The following is a 19,975-nucleotide window of genomic DNA, read 5'->3' on the forward strand; positions in this document are numbered from 1 at the left end:
AAGCACACCAAGAACAAAAATAAATATAGTAACAATTGTAATTCCTGTTTTGGAACAAAACGTTCGATCTACAGGAGCACTCTTAAAATTGCACAATATTTTTCAAGAAGCATGGAGTGTTTATAAAAAACACACTCACACAAAATTGGTTGAAAGATTTACATCATAACATTCTCTCTTTCATTTTATAGGTGGTGGCAAAAAAGTACAGAGGCTTTGAGATCCCTAAAGACCTGACGGGCATCTGGAGGTACCTGAACAATGCCTACAAGCGCGAAGAGTTCACCAACACATGTCCCAGTGACAAGGAGATCGAGATCGCCTACGCTGACGTAGCAAAACGGCTCGTCAAATAATGGCTAAATCTCCTCCACTCAACCCCCTGCGCTGGGACTGTTTATTTTCCTTCACATGAGAAGAGAAAAAACAAGCTACAGACTCCTTTTTTCCTTCTCTTTTATTTAGATTAAATACCCAATGCATGATTTCTCCCTCCCCATTACAGCTCTTAGGACAACTCTTTAAATTTCAGTGCGGCGGAAAGATTTTCACATTTGGTTTTTTAAGTGTTAATGCAGGAAGTGCCAGATACTGTCGGTGTATCGATGGCTAATAGCGTGAGCATGTGGCTCATGCATATCTATTCCTCTCACCCACACTATGTAGCAATAACAGAGTGGGTTCACCAGCTTTTTTGTTTTATTATGAATTTAAAATATGAACGAGATGCTTTTTCTAAGCTTGCCAAGTGAACAGTTATGAAGCGTTTTTCTGTTTTGTTTCTATGTAAATGCATTTGAACAGTGTTGAAAGCTCCAGTGTTTATTTAGAGAGCAGTGTAGCACACACGCCGAAGTCTCCAAAAGACCCTTTATTGAAATTTGAAATGAAGTGCTTAGAACTGACTTTTGTTGATACTTTCATATGAAGTTCATATCATATACATTAGTCATCAGTTGTTTGCAGAAATGGCACCTTGCATATTATGTAGTACATTTGCAGCGACTGTGGCCTTTTGATGAAGGAAAGGCCTCTTTTATTGAGATAATAGATACATGAAGAGACTCTATAGATCTGCCTTATTCACTCTAGATTCATTATCTAATATTTAGAACGCTGGATTGTCATGACCTCATCCCATTGCTCAAAACACATGAAGGGAAATGCCTGTGTAGCTATAGAGGTAGGACTACATCACTTGCACTTCACATGAAGTGTCCTTGCCTATTTAAATAGTAGCAAAAATGTTTGTTTGTTGTTGTTTTTTTTTTTTTAAGAAAATTGGCTTAATTTGATAAAGGGCATCTCACTTAAAGAAGATTGGTTTGGTTTTTTAAGATAAGCAATAGTTTCAGAGAAAGATGACCATATACATGAAGTAGCTTTAAAGCCTTTGCAGGTTAATAACGCATTTAAAGGCTCAGTGGGAAACTTGATTTTATGTTACAATGTTAAATGTAAGATTAGTTTCTTATTTGGAGAAGGATCTTAATAGTTGTAAATGAGAATTTGGTTGCCACAAGTTCAAATTCTTTTGATGATTGAGAAATAATTGTTGTTTTTCAGCAGTTTTATACATTCATACATTGAATGTAGTGGAATGACACTGACCTGTGGCATCTCTGGCCTTTTACCTGAAGGTAGCAAAAAAACCCATTCATCATTACATGACAACACAAATACAACATTTAGGAAGGCGCAGTTTGAGATGTTTCTGTCTGCTGTTGGAAGTGAGGGAATTGCTGCCGTGTGGGAACAATAACGGGAAGATTGTGTTACGTGGGGGTTGTTTCCTTTTTCCACTCTTTTACTCGTGCTGATCCTTTAATGGATTTAGGGGTTGAGTGAAAATGGAGTGTTTTTTTTTTTTAAGGCAGCCGACCAGTTCACTTTGAGTTCAGTTAAAGAGATCGTTGACACATTATTAGAAAGTTGGACACGTGCCACTAATTTTAATTGTTTTTCAGCTTTGTGCCTTTAAACTAAAGCACGCATGAATGCGTCACGTGGATGATGTGGTTTTGTTTTTTTAGTGTTGTTTTTTTTTTTTTTTGTGGACAGATGCTCCCTCCAAACTGTATAGCCCATATCTCTCTCTCCCTCTCTCTCTCTCTCTCAGAGAAGCCGAATGTTAAAACATTGCTCTTTGTAGATTTCTGATTGGACCTGTATGTGTGTGTACAAGGAACAGGTTTGACATTAACTATAAAAACACTGCATGTTTGCCATTTGCCATCGCATTCTCATTAAATAAACTGCTGGCAGCTATGACAAATTTGGAGTGAGTTATTTTAGTGTAAAATACAAACACTGGTTTACTGTAATTCTCTTTTCCAGAAAATTCTGACTTTTAAGTCCATGTTGTTGTTTTTTTTCTCCATCTGGGACAATATGTTCATGTCAGTCCTCTTTAATGGTAAGACTGGAGTTTTGACATAAGTACAGATACAGCAAGTTTCAGGATGAGCATGCATGACTAAATTTAGCTCATCTTTTAGTGAAGTATTGATACATAAAAATCATTTGATTAAATATAATGTAGTGATATATAACTATTTGATTTGAGATATGATTTGTTCTCCCTGTGTTCGCGTGGGTTTCTTCAGGATGCTCTGACATAGACATACTCTGTAGGTGAATTGGGCAAACAAACTTAACTAGTGTTAACAGATGCTGCTCATTTGAATTTAAAAAATGGGTTTGTGGATGTTACATGTTATGCATTGTATGCAAAGAACACATATAAATGTTGTAAAGCTACTGTTTTGTTTAAGAGAATAGTTAATCCAAAATTGTAAATTCTGACATTATTAACACTTAAGATTTAAACACTTCACTTATTCAAAATCTATTTGAGTTTCTTCTGTTGAACACAAAAGAAAAAAAATTGAAAATGCTGGTAGCTGACAACAACCAGCATTCATCACAGAAGAGAGACTCATAAAGGTTTAAAACCTCATGAGGGAGAGTACATAAGTTAATTCTAATTTTTGGATGAATTGTTCTTTTAAAGTTTATAATGAACTGAGGTAAAGGATTCATTGTTGGAAACGTAAACACATTAATTGTAACAAATATTTCAATAGTTTGCTATAATTTGCGAATTTCTGATTTCTTTAAATATAGCCCACTTAAAACCACCAGGTTGCGCTGTAACTTCTTTACATTCAAATAACATACAGTACTTTGCGCACTGGGGATTGGCTTTAATTTTGGGAGCACAGTAAGTTTTGGAAACAATGTAAAACAAGCTAGAGGTCTGGGGATTCCAGTTACAGTATATTACATTATATGTGAGATGTTACTTTAGATTTGTAGGATTTTAAGTCAAACCAACTTCTTTTTTTTCTTTTTTTTTAAAGTCTGTCTTTAAAAAGAGAAAGTATCCACGAAGTTCAAAGCTAAATTGCGCGCTCCGCCCAGTCCCCGCTGGTGAGCTCCTGAAGCGCGTGAACAACACCAAACCTCTATCGCGCGCCAAACAAAGCGTGCGCACTTTCTTGACAACTACATCAGGCTGAAGGGGACACTTGTCTTGTAAATTGTACATATTGTTGATGTTCAGTCATGAGCGCACCAAAGTCCAAAATTAAGAAGCTGTTTGGGAAGTCAAAGTCGTTTAAGGAACGCAGGGATGCTGATAGGACTGAGGGTCACTTGGCGACTTCACCCGAAGACGAGAGCGCGAGTTTCAGAGGTTCATCCGTAACTTTACCGTCGAGCCCCAGAGATGGCATCTTATACCCGGACTCCCTGCCCACCAGCCCCAGCAAGAAGAAGAAGAAGCGCTTCCCCACCTGGGGGTCCACAAAGAGGAATAAAGACTTGGATTTTCTTCACAGTACCGGAGATCTAGACTCAGTGTTCAACGACAGGTGAGTGAACTATAAACACTCACATTTTGGTGACCTTTTACCCAAATATCTGTTATGGGAATTTTTAAATGAGCACCATATGCTGCAATCTGTCCTCAAATCCATTTATTGTCCGTGGTTTTAGTCTTTAAACACAAAAAACAAACAAATCTTTAAAAAAAAAAAAAAAAAAAAAAATATATATATATATATATATATATATATATATATATATATATATATATATATATATATATATATATATATATATATATATATATAATCTGAATTCGACACCAGTTTTAACCAAGTTGATACAGTAGGGTAACTTTCTATAAGTCATTAACAAACAAAATATGATGTCTAAATACCTTTTTCTTATACATAACAACAGTTAGAAATGATTCATGATTCAAATATATTGACGTTTGATTGATTATAAATTCATATTGTAATGTGGTTCTGGCAAACCTGTCTTTCAGCTGACATGTACATAACTAAATTTTGCATAAAGATAATGAAGCCAGAGCCTATTGTTATTCATCAATGAAGCATTATTTGAATCATGACAATTAAGTCCCTCCTCCCTTATTTTCATTGTGTAACAGTGGCAAGAATATTTAACATGCTGTCTTTGTCTTTAATTTGTGTTGACATAAAAGAATGATTTCAGTTATCAAAATATTGGCTAGTAATATACCATTGAGAATGTGAGATTACAACAAACATTAAACACTTGTTTAATGGTTTAAATTAACAGATGTAAATAAAGAAAAGTCATAAAAGTCCCAAAATAAGCTAACATGTAAATGTACACATTTCATTTACATTTTCTGTTTCAAATATTTTTTATTGAACATTTTAGTGCAAAAACATGTAAAAAAAAAATTACATCGAGTAAAACATCTATTACATGTATCATGCAATTTGAATTCTGACCCCCACATCAAAGAGGTATTATAATAATAATAATAATAATAATAATAATAATAAATTTAATTGCAGTTAAATAAACAAACAAAAAATAATAATAATAATAGTAATAACAATTATAATGACATAAGATACAAAATGATATTACAAAAAGGCATTTTACATTTCTTTTGTCCAGGCTGAGTCTAACAGACAAGCTTTTAGTCTTAAAGACTTAGAGGTTCCTTGATAATCAAAGAACCAGGTCTGATAAAATAGAAAAGATTTGTTCTTCATTGCTGTGGAGAAAGCCTTAAGTGGGATTATGTTGCAGACTGCAAGCAACCAATGTTTTAAACTGGGAGCAAATTAAACCTAAGTATGTAGAAGGTGTCTTTTCTGAAAGTTATAAGGTATATCATCATTGAGACCCAGTAAGCAAGTCTAAGCAAGAAATGTACATTTTTAAAGATGCGTTGAGCTGCAGTCTAATCAAATCCCAGAAATGCTGTATTAGAGGACAACGCCACATACAGTGATAGAAAAATCTAATGTCCGAGTTACATTTCACACACAGCTCAAACAGACCTGGATTCATTTTATGTCTAATCTTATCAGTTTTAATATTATAAAGGGTGTTATAAACGTGCTGTGTGATGCACTTGACCTGCTTATCAATTGCCAGAAGTGATTCAACTGGGAAAATACCAAATCCTCCTGGGTAATCTCCATATTTTGTCAAAATAAAATTTAGAACCTGTAGATAATTTAAAAAGTCCAAATTAGAAATCCTGAACTTGCCCTTAACATTTTCTTTTGAATTTGAGGTGATAGTTTCTTATACGTTTATTGTATTTCATGTATCTGAACTACTGCTCTCAAGCAATGTAAAGTTTGTTCCTTTTTTTAAATTGAGCAATATCAACTTGTGTTAAGTGTGAGCATCGTTGAGTGAAGTTTTTATTTATCTAACTTATGCACAGATCTTTAAATAAGGCGATGTTGTGGACTGTATATAGTATGTGTGTAGTAGACAATAGAAGGACATCCTGCAGATACTTCTGAGTTGTATCTGATAACATAATGGAAAGGCAGTTCTGTACGTCACCAGTTTGAACTCACACAGCACTGCTGAATCTGTATTTTAGCTGATCATCTCTGTGTTTTTAAGAGCTATTTGCCGAAGACTTACGCCAGTGTTCAAAACACTCCCCTAATAACCAAGCTTTGTTTGTGTTGAACAATCAAGGGTTTGTACACAAAAGCAAAATTTGACAAGAAAACAGCAGTGTGCATTATAGTACCACAGCTTATAGTAGCACTTTTCATTTTGCATAATCTCATTTGATGACGAGCTTTGTTTGATTTGATGTCGAGAACATGCTGTTGAATAGACAAACAGGCTTCTGTTTTTTTAAGCGGATAGACTTTGCATGACTAGTTTAGTCTTCACCTTTGACTTTTTAGAAACAAGACATCTGCGTATTTCAATAACAGGTTTCTTCCTGCACGTGTTAAAAGGAATAGTTCATCTGTATACTGTAACTAAAGTGTAGTTAACTCAAAAATGACTGAGTTAATTCTACTCATTTGAAAAAAGTTTCAAACTCGGTGTTGAAGGTAATGAGTTCATTAATTACCTCATTACTTCAACTTAAATGGTGTAAGTTCAAAGTCATCATATAGATTAGTTTTTGAACTTAAATGGTTTGTAGCAATCGGTTTCCTCAAACGATTTGAGTTGACTTAATCCTATGGGTTTTGACAGTGTAGGTGACTTTTCTTTCTGCAGTTGAACATTGAACATTTTTAGCTGAAACTGTTGTCCTATTAATTTGTTTTGTTTGCCTGTATGTTTTTTTTTGACTCTCTAAGTGTTGGTAACAGCTGACCTGCATTTTATGAATCTCCAATGACCACTGATTCAGCAAAAAATCTTTAAAATTCTTCTTCCTAAACAAGTCACCTTAGTGTTTGATGAATTGAAAGTGAGTAAATTAATAGTTCATTCATTTTTTTACTATCCTTTCATAATTAGCTAAATGAATAGTTTTGTTTTATAGTTTCTGCTATTTTCCAGTCACCCTTATGTTATTAGAAGCATAGCAACATATGAGCTTAAAATACCAATTTAATTTTTGCACACCTAACATGTTAATTATAATTTTGAGCATGCTTTTCAATGTTAAATCCTCACACTTCACAATGAATCTGTTAAACTTAAAGGTGTCTTAGAAAGCATTGATACATTGTTTAAATTGTTTGTTGATGTCTGCATAGATTATGAGGGCAATAATTCTTTCAAGGGCCCACATTAGACTCTGGGGCAGTTTTAGAGGGCCAGACCAATACAGTTAATCTGTTTTCAAAATAAATAAAACAAAAATTCTGTGAAACTCTTCTATAAACATTTATTAAAAACTCAAAAGTTTAATAAGGAATCAACTTTACACAAAAAATATTTTAAAGAGCAGCATTATAATATTAACTTCATATAAACTTCACAGGGTTGTTTGTTTAATTGCTTCCTTTTATTAAATAATTCATTCATTCATTTATATTTTTTATGTTCAGTGAGAGAATTCTAGCCTGTGTTGGGCTAAACCAGTGCACTGAAGTTAGGTTAAATGTAATGTGGATATATGACGTATGATCATCACTGAGAGGATCTCTATCCGTTAGTTTGTTAATCTGAGGTAATTATTCTACCTTTTTTTCTGTGTAATTCCATACAAAGTGTGAAGATGACTAGTTGGTTTCTGTCACATGACTCATGGTTTGCTCACAGTACTCTGAAATGTTTTGATTTTTGTTTTTTTTTCTTCAACTCGCGGTGCCTGGAGCGTGAAATACTGCATGTGTATTCTTTCCTATTTGCGCGCTGAACCCACACGTCTCCATTTGAAATAACGCTATATGTGAACGTTTTGTGAACCCTTTTATTGGCTCGTAAGAGCAGACGTTTGCATTGCAAGGCCCTGTTTGCAGTTGAATTTCAATAAATAAATACTTCACACGGGCCGATCAAAGAAGTCCATTGGGCCACATGTACTTGGGCCGTAAAATGCACAGGTCTGGCATAGATGGTATGTTGCTTTCTGTAGGTAAGTGAAATAAAAATTGCACAAACAGTTTTGCAAAATATAATTTTTTTTAAAAAAATCATTTACTCTTAGAATGGGAAGCTGTTTTTACCTTATTTGAAAGGATTGTGAATATTAAGTTTTATGAAATACACGTGTGCAAAATTATCATTCTTCAGTTGTCAAAAAATGTTTAAAGAAAATGAGTAGATACTTTCGCAATGGACAATTTTGGCATAAAACTAAATTGGGTAGCATGGGCGAAGCAGTGGCGCAGTAGGTAGTTCTGTCGCCTCACAGCAAGAAGGTTGCTGGGTCACTGGTTCAAACCTTGGCGTAGTTGGCGTTTCTGTGTAGAGTTTGCATGTTTTCCCTGCGTTCGCGTGGGTTTCCTCCGGGTGCTCCGGTTTCCCCCACAGTCCAAAGACATGCGGTACAGGTGAATTGGGTAGGCTAAATTGTCCGAAGTGTATGGGTGTGTGTGAATGTGTGTGTGGATGTTTCGCAGAGATGGGTTGTGGCTGGAAGGGCATCCGCTGCGTAAAAACTTGCTGGATAAGTTGGTGGTTGATTCCGCTGTGGCGACCCCGGATTAATAAAGGGACTAATCCGACAAAAAAAAATTAAGTGAATTAGGGCTGCACAATATGTAGTTTCAGCACATATCGCAATGTGTGAATCTGCAATAGTCACATTGCAGGATCAGCAATGTCGAGTTAAGATTATTGTTGGTCCGCATCACAGATCAGGATGTGATTTGTGGGGTCATCCCAAAGTTTAACCCTAAAATAACAGTGAAAGATGGATGTGTTTTTAGGACCTGTAACTGTGTATGATTTAAATAAACTTAAACCAAGAGATTAATAATGTATATAAACCAAGATTAATTGTATATAATTATTCATACAATGAAGACACTATACAGCAGGGGTTCTCAGTCTCAGTCCTGGAGGTCTGGTGTCTTGCAGATTTTAGCTCCAACCCCAATCAGACACATTGGGCTAATCAAGCTCTTGCTAGGCTTTCTAGAAACATCCTTGCAGGTGTGTTGAGGCAAGTTGGAGATTAAATCTGCAGGACACCGGCCCTCCAGGACCGAGTTTGAAAACAGTGTTTTTTTATCTAAAAATATTGCACTTCCTTGGGATAGTGATAGAATAAAAACGTGTCTTGAGTCTGGACTTGAAAATAATAATAGAATATCCTAATGTCTCGAGGTTTTATGAACATGGAGCTTCGATTGTCAATGACTTCTGCCTCTTTCAATTTAAGTTGTGAGCGAGGCACCACTAATAAAGCTTTACTAGCCTACCTGAGAGATCCAGGAGTAGAATGCAAATGAATACATTCGTAAATATAAGAAGGAGCTTGCCTATTCAGAGCTTTGAAAACAATAAATAAAATCTTGAGCAGAATTGTAAAAACAACAGGGAGTGAATGAAGGGATGCTAAGATTGATGAAATATGAGCAGTTGATAGTCTAGTCGTCACATCCGTGCTAATGAATTTTGTGGCAGACCAACATGTAACGAATTACATTAGTCCTGACAAAAAAGATTTAGTTATATTTAGAGATGAGTTTAATGTCAATAAAACACAGGCAGGAGTTAATATAAACTTCCATGTAAGCAGATGAGTTTTATAAAGAGTGCTATGACATCGTGCAATAATGCATGATTCATAAAAATTGTCACAATGCTCAAACTTGCACTGAACACTTATTCAACAGATTACAGTATTACAAACGTTTGCATGTGTCTGTTGCCTCATTACAAATGTACATGGAAAATTTCACAATATACACACATTAAACAAACAAAAGATTCAGTTAAATAGATATTAGACCTCTTGTGAATAAACACATAATACGTTTTACATAAATTTACCCAAAGCCTATTGATGCATGTCCCGTTTTCCAAATAAGAGTCCCACATACATTGGGAATATAAACTACGGTAAATGTAGAGAAAAAAGGGAGGGGGGATTTGTAATCTCACTAGGAAATAAAGTAATTTCAACACTGTGGGTCATCACAGGCTTGTTTTTCACCGGAATGTTTTACTCACAGGATTTACATGAGAATGAGGAAGCATAGGTGTATAATGTACTGAACTCTTGTTAGTCAGCTATACCTGGGAATATACAGTTTTTTTCTTTTATGCACCTTTAATTTATGATCGCATGATTAAGCAAAATAATATTTGGCATCACTCCAGGATTAGAAAAACAGGTTTAGTTTGACAAAAACTTTCAATCATTTGTCTTTTATTTTTATAAATTTTTTATTTTATTTTTTGGTCATAGAACCAGTTTAATGGACAAATGGGCATGTTAATTTTGTACTTGATACTGAATCAGCAGAACAAAATAAGGGTTATGTTGCCCCTCTTCATCTAACAGATGATTAAGGAGAGATGTAATAGTAGTCTGCTTTAATGTGATCATTTAATTATAATCTATGCAATTTGTTAAATGCAAATGTTGAAGGAAGTAAAGAGCATACAGATGAAGAGGACTGGCAAGTATTTCCTGCTACTGTAAGCAAGTGGCACAGTCTTCAGAACTGAAAGCATTAGAAACACAGAGCCTTTCTTTGTTTAGTTATAGAGACAAATCAAATGTATTATTCGGCATTGGCTTAATCTGAATTGATCACTCCTCTGCTAAAGATTCATATTCAGTTTCATGGATTGATCAGCCATTATGCTCAACAAATGTTCCTAACACTAACAAGCAAACTGTCTTTGAAGATAATGCAATTAAGTTTTTTGGTACATTTTCATGACAGCTTTATACTGAACCTGAAACATTTTCTTAGCATGTTTGAAATGTTTTATGTGCAGTCAGATGACAACAGAATAATCATCTTTCATTCAGGTCCATGAAAATGACTATTATGAAAACATTATTATGCATGGCAGATTAGTAGATCCCATTGTCATTTTGTGATGAAACTGCAAAATGCATACAGGTTATGCACACATTAAGTATAAACACTTGATATGCATAAATATCACTATTTTTATTACAAAAGTGTTTTGAGAGATTAACCTTGAATCTCGTTTCCAAAGTCTTTATTTTTATGCCGCCAAGACACCATTGTCTCGTAAATGAATGTCCAAAAATGGTTGAAAGTACAAAAAATACATAAAATCATCACAAAATTATATAAAAACATAAATTTTGAAACTCGTTTTTAATTTTTATGCCATCAAGACATCATTGTCTTGTAAATTAATGTCCAAAATGCATAAAACATTTTTAGATTTTGGTTGAAAGTTGTGACAATATATAATATCACAATATTGTTTCAAAACATGAACTTTGAAACTTGTTTTTATGCCAAGACATTTTTTTCTTGTAAATGAATGTCTAAAAGGCATAAAATATTTGGTGAATATATACAAATAGCTTTCAAATAAGGGATTCATCTATCAAAGACTCGAGCTGACTGATGTTTGAAATCTGAGGCAGATTATGTACATGTATTCATATTTGGCAGCTCTGGCTGTTTGAGAAAGAAAAGTGTCTCACAGAGGGTTTATTTGCATTTTTAAAGTATTAAAAAGTTGAGCCAAACTGTTTATGGCCACACTGTGTGGAAACACTGATCAGTTGGAAATAAGAAAGAGCTGCTGTGAGCTCCACAGTTAAAATTGCCTGCAGGCAGGGTGTGTGCGTGTGCGTCCGCATGTTTGTTGCAGGTGAGGGTTGAGAGAAATTCAGTTCTTCGTAATGATGACTGATGTTGCTGGAAGCTTTGTTGTCCTGACATAAACATGCTAACAGAGCACAAAAATAAAAAGCAAAAGTAAATTGTTAATATGTTAATAAAAATATCTAAAAAGATTAAAAAAAACTTAAATATTTATAATTATAATATATTTGATATGGCATCACAGTGGCGTAGCAAGAAGGTTGCTGGTTTGAGCCTCGGTTGGGTCAGTTGTCATTTCTGTGTGGAGTCGCATGTTCTCCCCGTGTTCACATGGGTTTTCTTTGGGTGCACCGGTTTCCCCCACAGTTCAAAGACATGCATAGGTGAATTGGGTAAACTACCATAGTGTATGTAAGTAAATGGGTGTGTGTGTGGGTGTTTTCAAGTGGTGGGTTGTAGCTGAAAAGGCATCCACTGCGTAAAACATATGCTGGATAAGTTGGTGGTTCATTCCGCTGTGGCAACCCCAGATTAATAAAGGAACTAAGCCAAAAAGAAAATGAATGACTGAATATATTTTGAAATATATATATATATATATATATATATATATATATATATATATATATATATATATATATATATATATATATATTAGAAAAAAGCCATGCTAATAAATAACAGGTCACCCCAAAATCTAAATTGTTTTATTTCTGTATGATTTTGTTTTAGAACAAAATAAATACGAAATGAGCTGATAGCCAGGTTTTGGTCACCTGCACTCAAAAACTATTTTTTTTTCTTTTTCAAACTACTTGATTATTAAAATTATCTAAAACCACACAATTCTTGAGATTTTGTCTTTATGTTCAATCCACTTAAATTTGTAAAAACTAATAAGTTAATTTAATTTCTTTATAACACAAATCGATTGTGTGGAACCCAGCATTTGTGTGTGTGTGTGTGTGTGTGTGTGTGTGTGTGTGTGTGTGTGTGTGTGTGTGTGTGTGTGTGTGTCTGTGTGTGTCTGTGTCTGTGTCTGTGTCTGTGTGTGTGTGTGTGTGTGTGTGTGTGTGTGTGTGTGTGTGTGTGTGTGCGCATGTGCGCTTATATGTTTTTTTTCACATATCAAGGCACAAACTTGTATAATGACATTGGTATTACAAGGAAAATGTGACTTTTGAGGACATTGCCTATGTTGGCATTTTTCAAAAGGCTTATGAATCATGCAGAATGAGTTTTTAGCATGGAAATATGCACAGTTTTTGTGAAAGTTTAGTTTTGGCATAGAGGTGGGGTCAGGCATGGGCCGGTATAAAATTGTGATGGTATGATAACCTTGGATAAAAATATCACGGTTTCACGATATTGTGATCGCTGCTCTAAAATATATATTTTTTAAATGTCTGAGTAAAAAAAAAAATTATTCTTAGTTAAACACAAAATATTTTATTTTAAGAAACATTTAAAATATTTTGGACCAGTTGCTTTTTATATGGAGGGCCCTTTTTTGCCGGAGTTACTGTTGTCTTAAAAAAACAGAATAAATTAGTCGCAAAAGAAACATGTAATAAAACTGTGCATATACTGAATTGTAGATCAGAAAATTCTGACTTCTCCAAACCGCAATAAACCTTGAAACCGGTTATTGTCCTATACCTTCTTGGGGTAGGGCAATAGAAAATACACTTTGTACAGTATGGAATCAATGGAAACCTAAGAAATCCCCCTCACAATTCACAAAAACAAACATTGTGTGTATGTGTGCCTTATATTCCTTCCGTTGTTGGGACCAAATGTCCCCACAAATTTAGAAATCACAGTAAATTTTGACTTTGTGGGGATATTTGCTTTGGAGAGTTACTGAAGTTTGTCCTGCGCGCTTGCGGTTCTTTTTTAGTTACTTCTTTGGTTTGGTGCGTTAATCTGATCGTTTCTATTATTCAAAAGAAGGTAATGATTCGCACTCAATTGCTTCATACTGTTTTTATTTTTACTTTTTCTTACATTTTACGGGTGATAACAGACAAACAGACGTTTCGGCACAAAGCCTTCCTCAGTGTGGGGGGCTGAGGAAGGCTTTGTGCCGAAACGTCTGTTTGTCTGTTATCACCCGTAAAATGTAAGAAAAAGTAAAAATAAAAACAGTATGAAGCAATTGAGTGCAAATCATTACCTTCTTTTGAATGATATTTGCTTTGGCCCTCAAGAAGAAAACGACTCATAAATAACACAGATTGAAGTATTTTGAAAATATAAAAATGCAGATTGTTGGTTGGGTTTAGGCCTAGGAAAACAGAATCATTAGGAAAATGATTATGTCTATGGAAAGTCTTAAGTTGCATATTTAATTTGCAACTTTAATTGCATATTTTCATATATTTGCAATAGGTTTTGATCTGAAAATACATTTTAATATGTTTAATTGTAAAGATGATTCAATTTCTGAGCTGCTAAAAGGACCCTGGTCTCTCTATAAGTCTTTTTTTTATTGAGTTTTGTTTTATAGAATTTACTCAAATTTTTGATATGTTTGACAACATTAGTGATTTGTAAAGAAAACATTTCAGAATTGTGTCCCGCACAAGAATAGCCAAACCTCTACAGCATATTGGTGTTTTAAGTGAAGGTCTTCCATAGGCTGGAGCTCAGCAGAAAGTAACTGTTACCATTGCCAGATTTGTTCTAAAACTGGCATATATTAGAAAGCTCTGGCCGAGCAGTGACTCACTGTGGTTGGCAAACATCTGGATCTGCAACACTAACAGTTCTGTAAAGCAGAAATAGAAGTGAGTTGTTCCATTCAGAACAGTCATACAGTAGATGAGTTTGAGAGTTTGTAGTTTTTAGGACGCACATTTGTCTTCATTTCATTTATCTGTATTTCTGTGTTCAATCAATCTTTTCCATTGTTTCACAATGTGTGTGTCTTTTTGATACAATCTTTTTGCCTGAAGCACATGCATGTTTGTATGCAGTAGACACATTTTAGGATTTCTTTCCAGATTTGGTTTGATAGATGAGTCAAGTTTCTGTTTTAAATTTGCTGCTGCCAAGGCAACACTGAAAATAAACAGTTCATTGTAATCCTGGCTACTATTTGCATCTTTTGAAGTTCATTTGTGCACTTTTGAGAGGGAGCGTGTTTCTGTAATCCGTCAAGGGAAAATACAATAACATATTACTGGTAAAAATTTACAATAAAGATCGTTAACAATAGTTGAAAGGGATAGTTTACCAGAAAATGATCATTAAAAATCTGTTGAGTTCAACAGTAGATCTGCTGAACACAAAAGAAAATATTTAGTTTCATTCAGAAGTGGTTTCTATCAATTAATGAAGGTACATTGCTAAACTGAAGCCTTTTCTGTCTTCTAAGGATTTGAAAAACATCACTAACAGCTTTATTATGTCCAGATTGGACTATTGAAATTCTCTGTATTCAGGAGTTTCACATACTTCAATTGTATGCCTGCAGCCGGTTCAAAATGCAGCCGCTAGGCTTTTGCTAGTTAAAATTTGCTAGTATTTCCCAATTTTTATCATCCCTTGACTGGCTCCCATGTAGTTGAATTTTGGATTCAGCACAAGTTATTGTTATTTGTTTTTAAAGGTTTAAATGGTCTGGCACCTATTACATTGGTGAGCTTCTCCACCGGCATACTTCATCTATAGGCCTCTTCGGTCGGCCCAACAGTTTCAGCTAAATATCTTGCTTAAAATCAAAAGGAGACAGGGCTTTTACTGTTGCAACCCCTCATCTGTGGAATGGTTTGCCTTTACATATCAGGTCTGGCTCTTCCCTTGGAGCTTTTGAATCTCATTTTAAAAGTCATGTTTTGTCTCTTGCATTTGGTGGTAATTAATGTTATCTTGTTTACATATACAGTTATAGATTTGTTCTGTGGGTTGTTGTTGATTTGTTTAACATTTGTTGTTTTTAAATGTGCTAAATAAATAAAGCAAACCAACAAACAAACATTATTTTGTTTCCAATTGAACCACTGAAGTAGGGGTGCAACAGTTCTCTGTAAAAAATTGAGTCGTCCCGTTAACCTCCCATAGTTCGGTGCACCCTGTGATCTGCGATTATTGATTTGACGATAAAAAAAAGAACTGCAACAATGCAAAAAAGTTGAGTTCAGATTGGCAAGTGAAAAGTAATCTAGAATATAAAAAGCAGGTCTTTAGTTAAAGTGTTTTGATTGATTTTTATAGGTGGAAATAAATTGTTTATGTTTTTAATTTAACAAGGAAGCCTGTTGAATTGTCAGGTGTTTGTTACCCAGTGAATAGGTATATTGTTCTGTAAATTTATCTGCAGCCATTTTTTTAATAAAAATAGGTAAGGTATGTGCTATGTGTAGATAAAAAATGGCTACAGATAAATTCAAATTCATACCGTACCATATCCATGACCCTAAAACTGCAATACAATTTTTTGTACCCTTCTGCACTTTGAAAAAGCTAGGAACCTTGCTGTCTACTGAGAATACGAGAGCTCACAGATGTCATCTAAAATATCCTATTTTGAGTTTTTGAAGACAAAGTTCTCGAAGGGAATTTACTCGCATTCATGACATTCTAATCCTCTGAGATGTTTGTTTCCTTTTCATATTTTAGATGAAATCTGAAAGATCTCTGACCCGCCATAGACGGCAACAGTAACAAAACATTCAAAAGGAAACAGAAACATTGTCAAACATTCTATGATACATCAGTGGTACAACTGTCAGTGTTTGACAGTGTTTTAGTTCTCTTTTTTGAACATCTAACGGCCCTTGTTGTACAAGGAGGATGAGAGAGCTCTCGCAATAAATTCAATTCAATTTTATTTCTATTTGCAATGTAGATTTTGTCAAAGCAGCTTAACATAGAAGATCTAGTAAAGTCTACACTTTAGAGTTGAAGTTCAGTTTACATCAGTTTGGTTTAAATTTCATTGCTGAAGGTTCAAACACTGAAGAGCAAATCCCTCTGTAACAGTGATGTGACGCTGACTATAGGGGTGAGGATCCAAACACAAGGTTTATTATACTGAGGTGGTTAGGTAAGCAATAGTCAACACAGGGGCAAATCAATGTACACCGTCAATCCAGAATCATATTCAATAAGCAGGCAGATGGTCAAAAGGCAGGCAACATACTGGAATAAACAAACAAAACAAAACAAAACAAAGATCGGTACACAGCAAGACTAGGCAAGGGAAACGTGTAATGTTGACATTACAGTTTAACAAGACTCAGCAACAATGTGTGTGTTTGTGTTGTTTTTTATAGTCCTTGTAATCAGTCTTTGAGCAGCATCAACTGTGTGAGTCTAATCAGTCAGGATCAGGAACCGGTTGTGTGGTGCATGATTGGATATTGTATTCCATGAAATGGCGGATTTGTAGTCCTTTGGCGATCTGCAGTGAAGGAAAAGTGAAGGAAAAAAAAACCTTCAGAGAAACCAGGCTAAATCTAAAATATGAAGATGAACGAAGGTCTCAGAGATTACAACTATCTGAGGGTAATTAAAAACAGAATTTTCATTTCTGGGTGAACTAATCCTGTAAGTAATTGTGTACATATGTATGAGTTGTGTGACCTGTTTTATTTGCTTTATTTGGATGCCACTGTCAGTGTGTTTTCATCAGAGGTGTCTATCACAGACCTCTTCATGCCTGATATCTGCACAGTTTGATGAATTGGGAAAAGTGCTGGAGGGTGGGTGACTTTCACCCCTCTTTTTTTGTGAAAAGCTCTTTGTCTTGAGCAGCTCTGCATGTTCCTATAAGCACACAGACTCATGCTGGAGGAATGTGCAGAGAAAGGTTGGGAAACGACCCAGTGAGCGAAATAAAACAGAATACATCACTCCCTCGCTTAGTTTATATCATACAGTGCTATTTGTATTACTAGACATATCTGCCAGACAAAGTGATCCTTCGATAAGTTGCGATTTAATGAAGCTTTCTATTTAAACCAGAGAAACCAGTTTGAGTTGAAGTTGTTTTAATTGAGGGGAATTACTAAAAATCTGATTCATCAGCACCTGCTTTCATCATCATAATAAAAGGGAGGCTTAAAAACTGGAAGCTGTTGTCTTAAACCCCAGAGGAAGACAGATGATATTGTTTATGCTGTTTAGTCTTTAAACAGCGATGAGAAAACAGCTTTATTCACTTGTACGATGCACCTTTTCATTGTAGGGCGTATCAACTTTGGTAATACTTTATTAAAAAACCATGCGTAGACATTTTACTTGCACTTATTCTAAATTAAGCATAATTACACATGCAATAACTCGAATCTTGACCATAATTCGTGTTCCTTTAGGATCACTAAGTAACAATCGTAGTTATCATTTTGTTGTATATTATTTCAATTTAAGTTAAATCATTATATATATATATATATATATATATATATATATATATATATATATATATATATATTTTTTTTTTTTTTTTAAAGTAATATCTATTAGTTTTTTTAATTATTTTTATATAAAATGTATAAATGTTTATATGTATTTTGTAAAAGCCATTGGTAGACATTTTATTTCCACTTAATGAATCTTGAATCTTGACCATAATTAATGTTTCTTAAAGATCACTAAACAACAATCATAGATGTTATTTTGTTGTATATTTTGTATAATTTGTTAATTTAAGTTAATTTGTTTTTATTTACAGGAATGTAGTTGCTTTTTGTGATTGTCATTTGTTTTTTTAAGGTAATATGGAGTAGTTTTTCCTTTTAGTTTTATTATTTAAACTTTAAGTTAAGCTAAATAAAATGTATAGGTGTTTCATTGGTAACTATGTGAAATAAAATTATGCAAATAAATTAAACACCTATGATGAAAATTATCTTTTGTCGCTGTTTAAACAGAACTGTGTGCAGGTATAATGTGTCCACAGTTATATTGGGCGGATATAAACACAATAAGTCTCTTTTTTAAAATTTCCTGACGTTAAAACAGAATCTAAATCCCTCCTATTTTAAGGCCCACCACAACATGACGTAGGAGTGTGGTTTCCTTGCCCACTGAATTGATTGACGGCTGTGTATTAATATGCCTCTATAGTAACGCATATCACTGAGACAGGACGTGCGCAAAGCAACCGGGATTAAAAGATCTGTTCAACTCTCTGTGATCATCAATCATCATCAAATGTGATCAAGAATGACTTTTACAAGTTTAAGGCGTTTTTAAAACAGTGCATGTTTGTAATGAATTACAGTTATTTTACCGTCTTTATCACCATAGCCCGGTTTCAGTCCTGGTTTGTGGATGTTAAATCAGGTTTATTTTGTACAGATATCCATACAGCAGTGAATATTATGTGTATCCAGTCATATTCGTGTGCAAAAACAGTGCAAATTTAATTTCGCGCTTGTGTGTATGTGTGTGTGTGTGTGTGTGCGCGTTAACTTTGTAACAACATTGTGTGTGACTCATCCTTGCAGAAAGGCTTGAATTAACTCTACAACAAATACATTAAATAATCATTGGGAAAGTTCTTACTGTAGTATTTCTCTCAAACATTACATGAGATCGGCTTCCTTCAAGTCTGTCACTGTGCTGATTATCTGAAGCAGCCGAGGCACAGATTGAGGTACACTCTGACAGGCCCGTGGGAACGATGGGCGGGGAGAACTACCATTAAAGGTACAGGTCACAAAAACGGCTACATTGTGTTCAGAGCAGAAAATTTCAACATTCTGAAAGGTATTATAAATAATCTAATGGGTGTTTTGAGCTGAAACTCTACAGACACATTCTGGAGAGTATAAAAGATACCGTTATCTATAGCTTCTTTTTCTTTTAGTGAGTAGCAAAAGTGATTCTATATTTTATGGTTGTAGTTTAAATAAAAAACTATTAAAGATGCGGTGTTGTTATTTATGCAAAAATAAATTGTAAAGCATTCTGCTTTTATTTTAATATTACCTGTACAAGCAAGGTGTTTTATAGCTCTTCTTGTTGCAATTGGATCCCTATTGATAAAAGATAATTTTGCTACCAATATTTTAATCTTGTAATTTCATCCCTTGTCCTGCATATTTGTGTCTTATCTTTATGTGAATATCAGGTTTCTGAAAGACACACTTGCACAGGCTGTCACATATAACTAGTCTGTCGTAATTCAAGTTACACACTCTCTGACAGATGTTTAAACCAGCCCAAACACATCTCTAAAATCTAGCTGAATAAAGCCCTTGTTGTTAAGAGACATCAACTGTGTTCGTGCTCTTGGGGGGTCCATCTGAAACGCAAACAGTGTAAAATTTTATTTAATCAAAAGTGTTCCAACATGCGGCAGCTTATCAAGTAAAAGTAGTTGTGAAAATAGTGATATTTCCCTTGCAGCTTCACTTGATTCCAATCATGCTTTGACTACTGCTGTTTATGTTCAGCAGGTGAAATACCTGCAAATAAATGTAGTTATTCAGTGCAAAGGTATGGAGATAATTACA

At 34.5% G+C, this 19,975-nt stretch overlaps 2 protein-coding genes across 2 annotated transcripts in view; both read left to right on the forward strand.

The window, feature by feature from the left end:
• Nucleotides 1-2,275, forward strand: part of clic4 (CLIC family member 4) — a 33,656-nt gene extending 31,381 nt beyond the window's left edge. Inside the window, 1 exon segment of the mRNA NM_201486.1 lies at nucleotides 192-2,275. Coding sequence (NP_958894.1) covers nucleotides 192-356 — 165 coding nt within the window. The 3' untranslated portion in view covers nucleotides 357-2,275.
• A 1,064-nt stretch (nucleotides 2,276-3,339) lies between these two features.
• crybg1a (crystallin beta-gamma domain containing 1a) overlaps nucleotides 3,340-19,975 on the forward strand; it is a 69,331-nt gene continuing 52,695 nt past the window's right edge. The window contains exon 1 of the mRNA XM_087290524.1: nucleotides 3,340-3,875. Within this exon, the coding sequence (XP_087146650.1) occupies nucleotides 3,568-3,875 (308 nt within the window). The 5' untranslated portion in view covers nucleotides 3,340-3,567. The remainder of the gene's footprint in view (nucleotides 3,876-19,975) is intronic.

The sequence above is a fragment of the Danio rerio genome, chromosome 17 (genome assembly GCF_052040795.2).
Source record: "Danio rerio strain M-AB ecotype USA chromosome 17, GRCz13ab, whole genome shotgun sequence".
NCBI classification, from domain to species: Eukaryota; Metazoa; Chordata; class Actinopteri; order Cypriniformes; family Danionidae; genus Danio; species Danio rerio.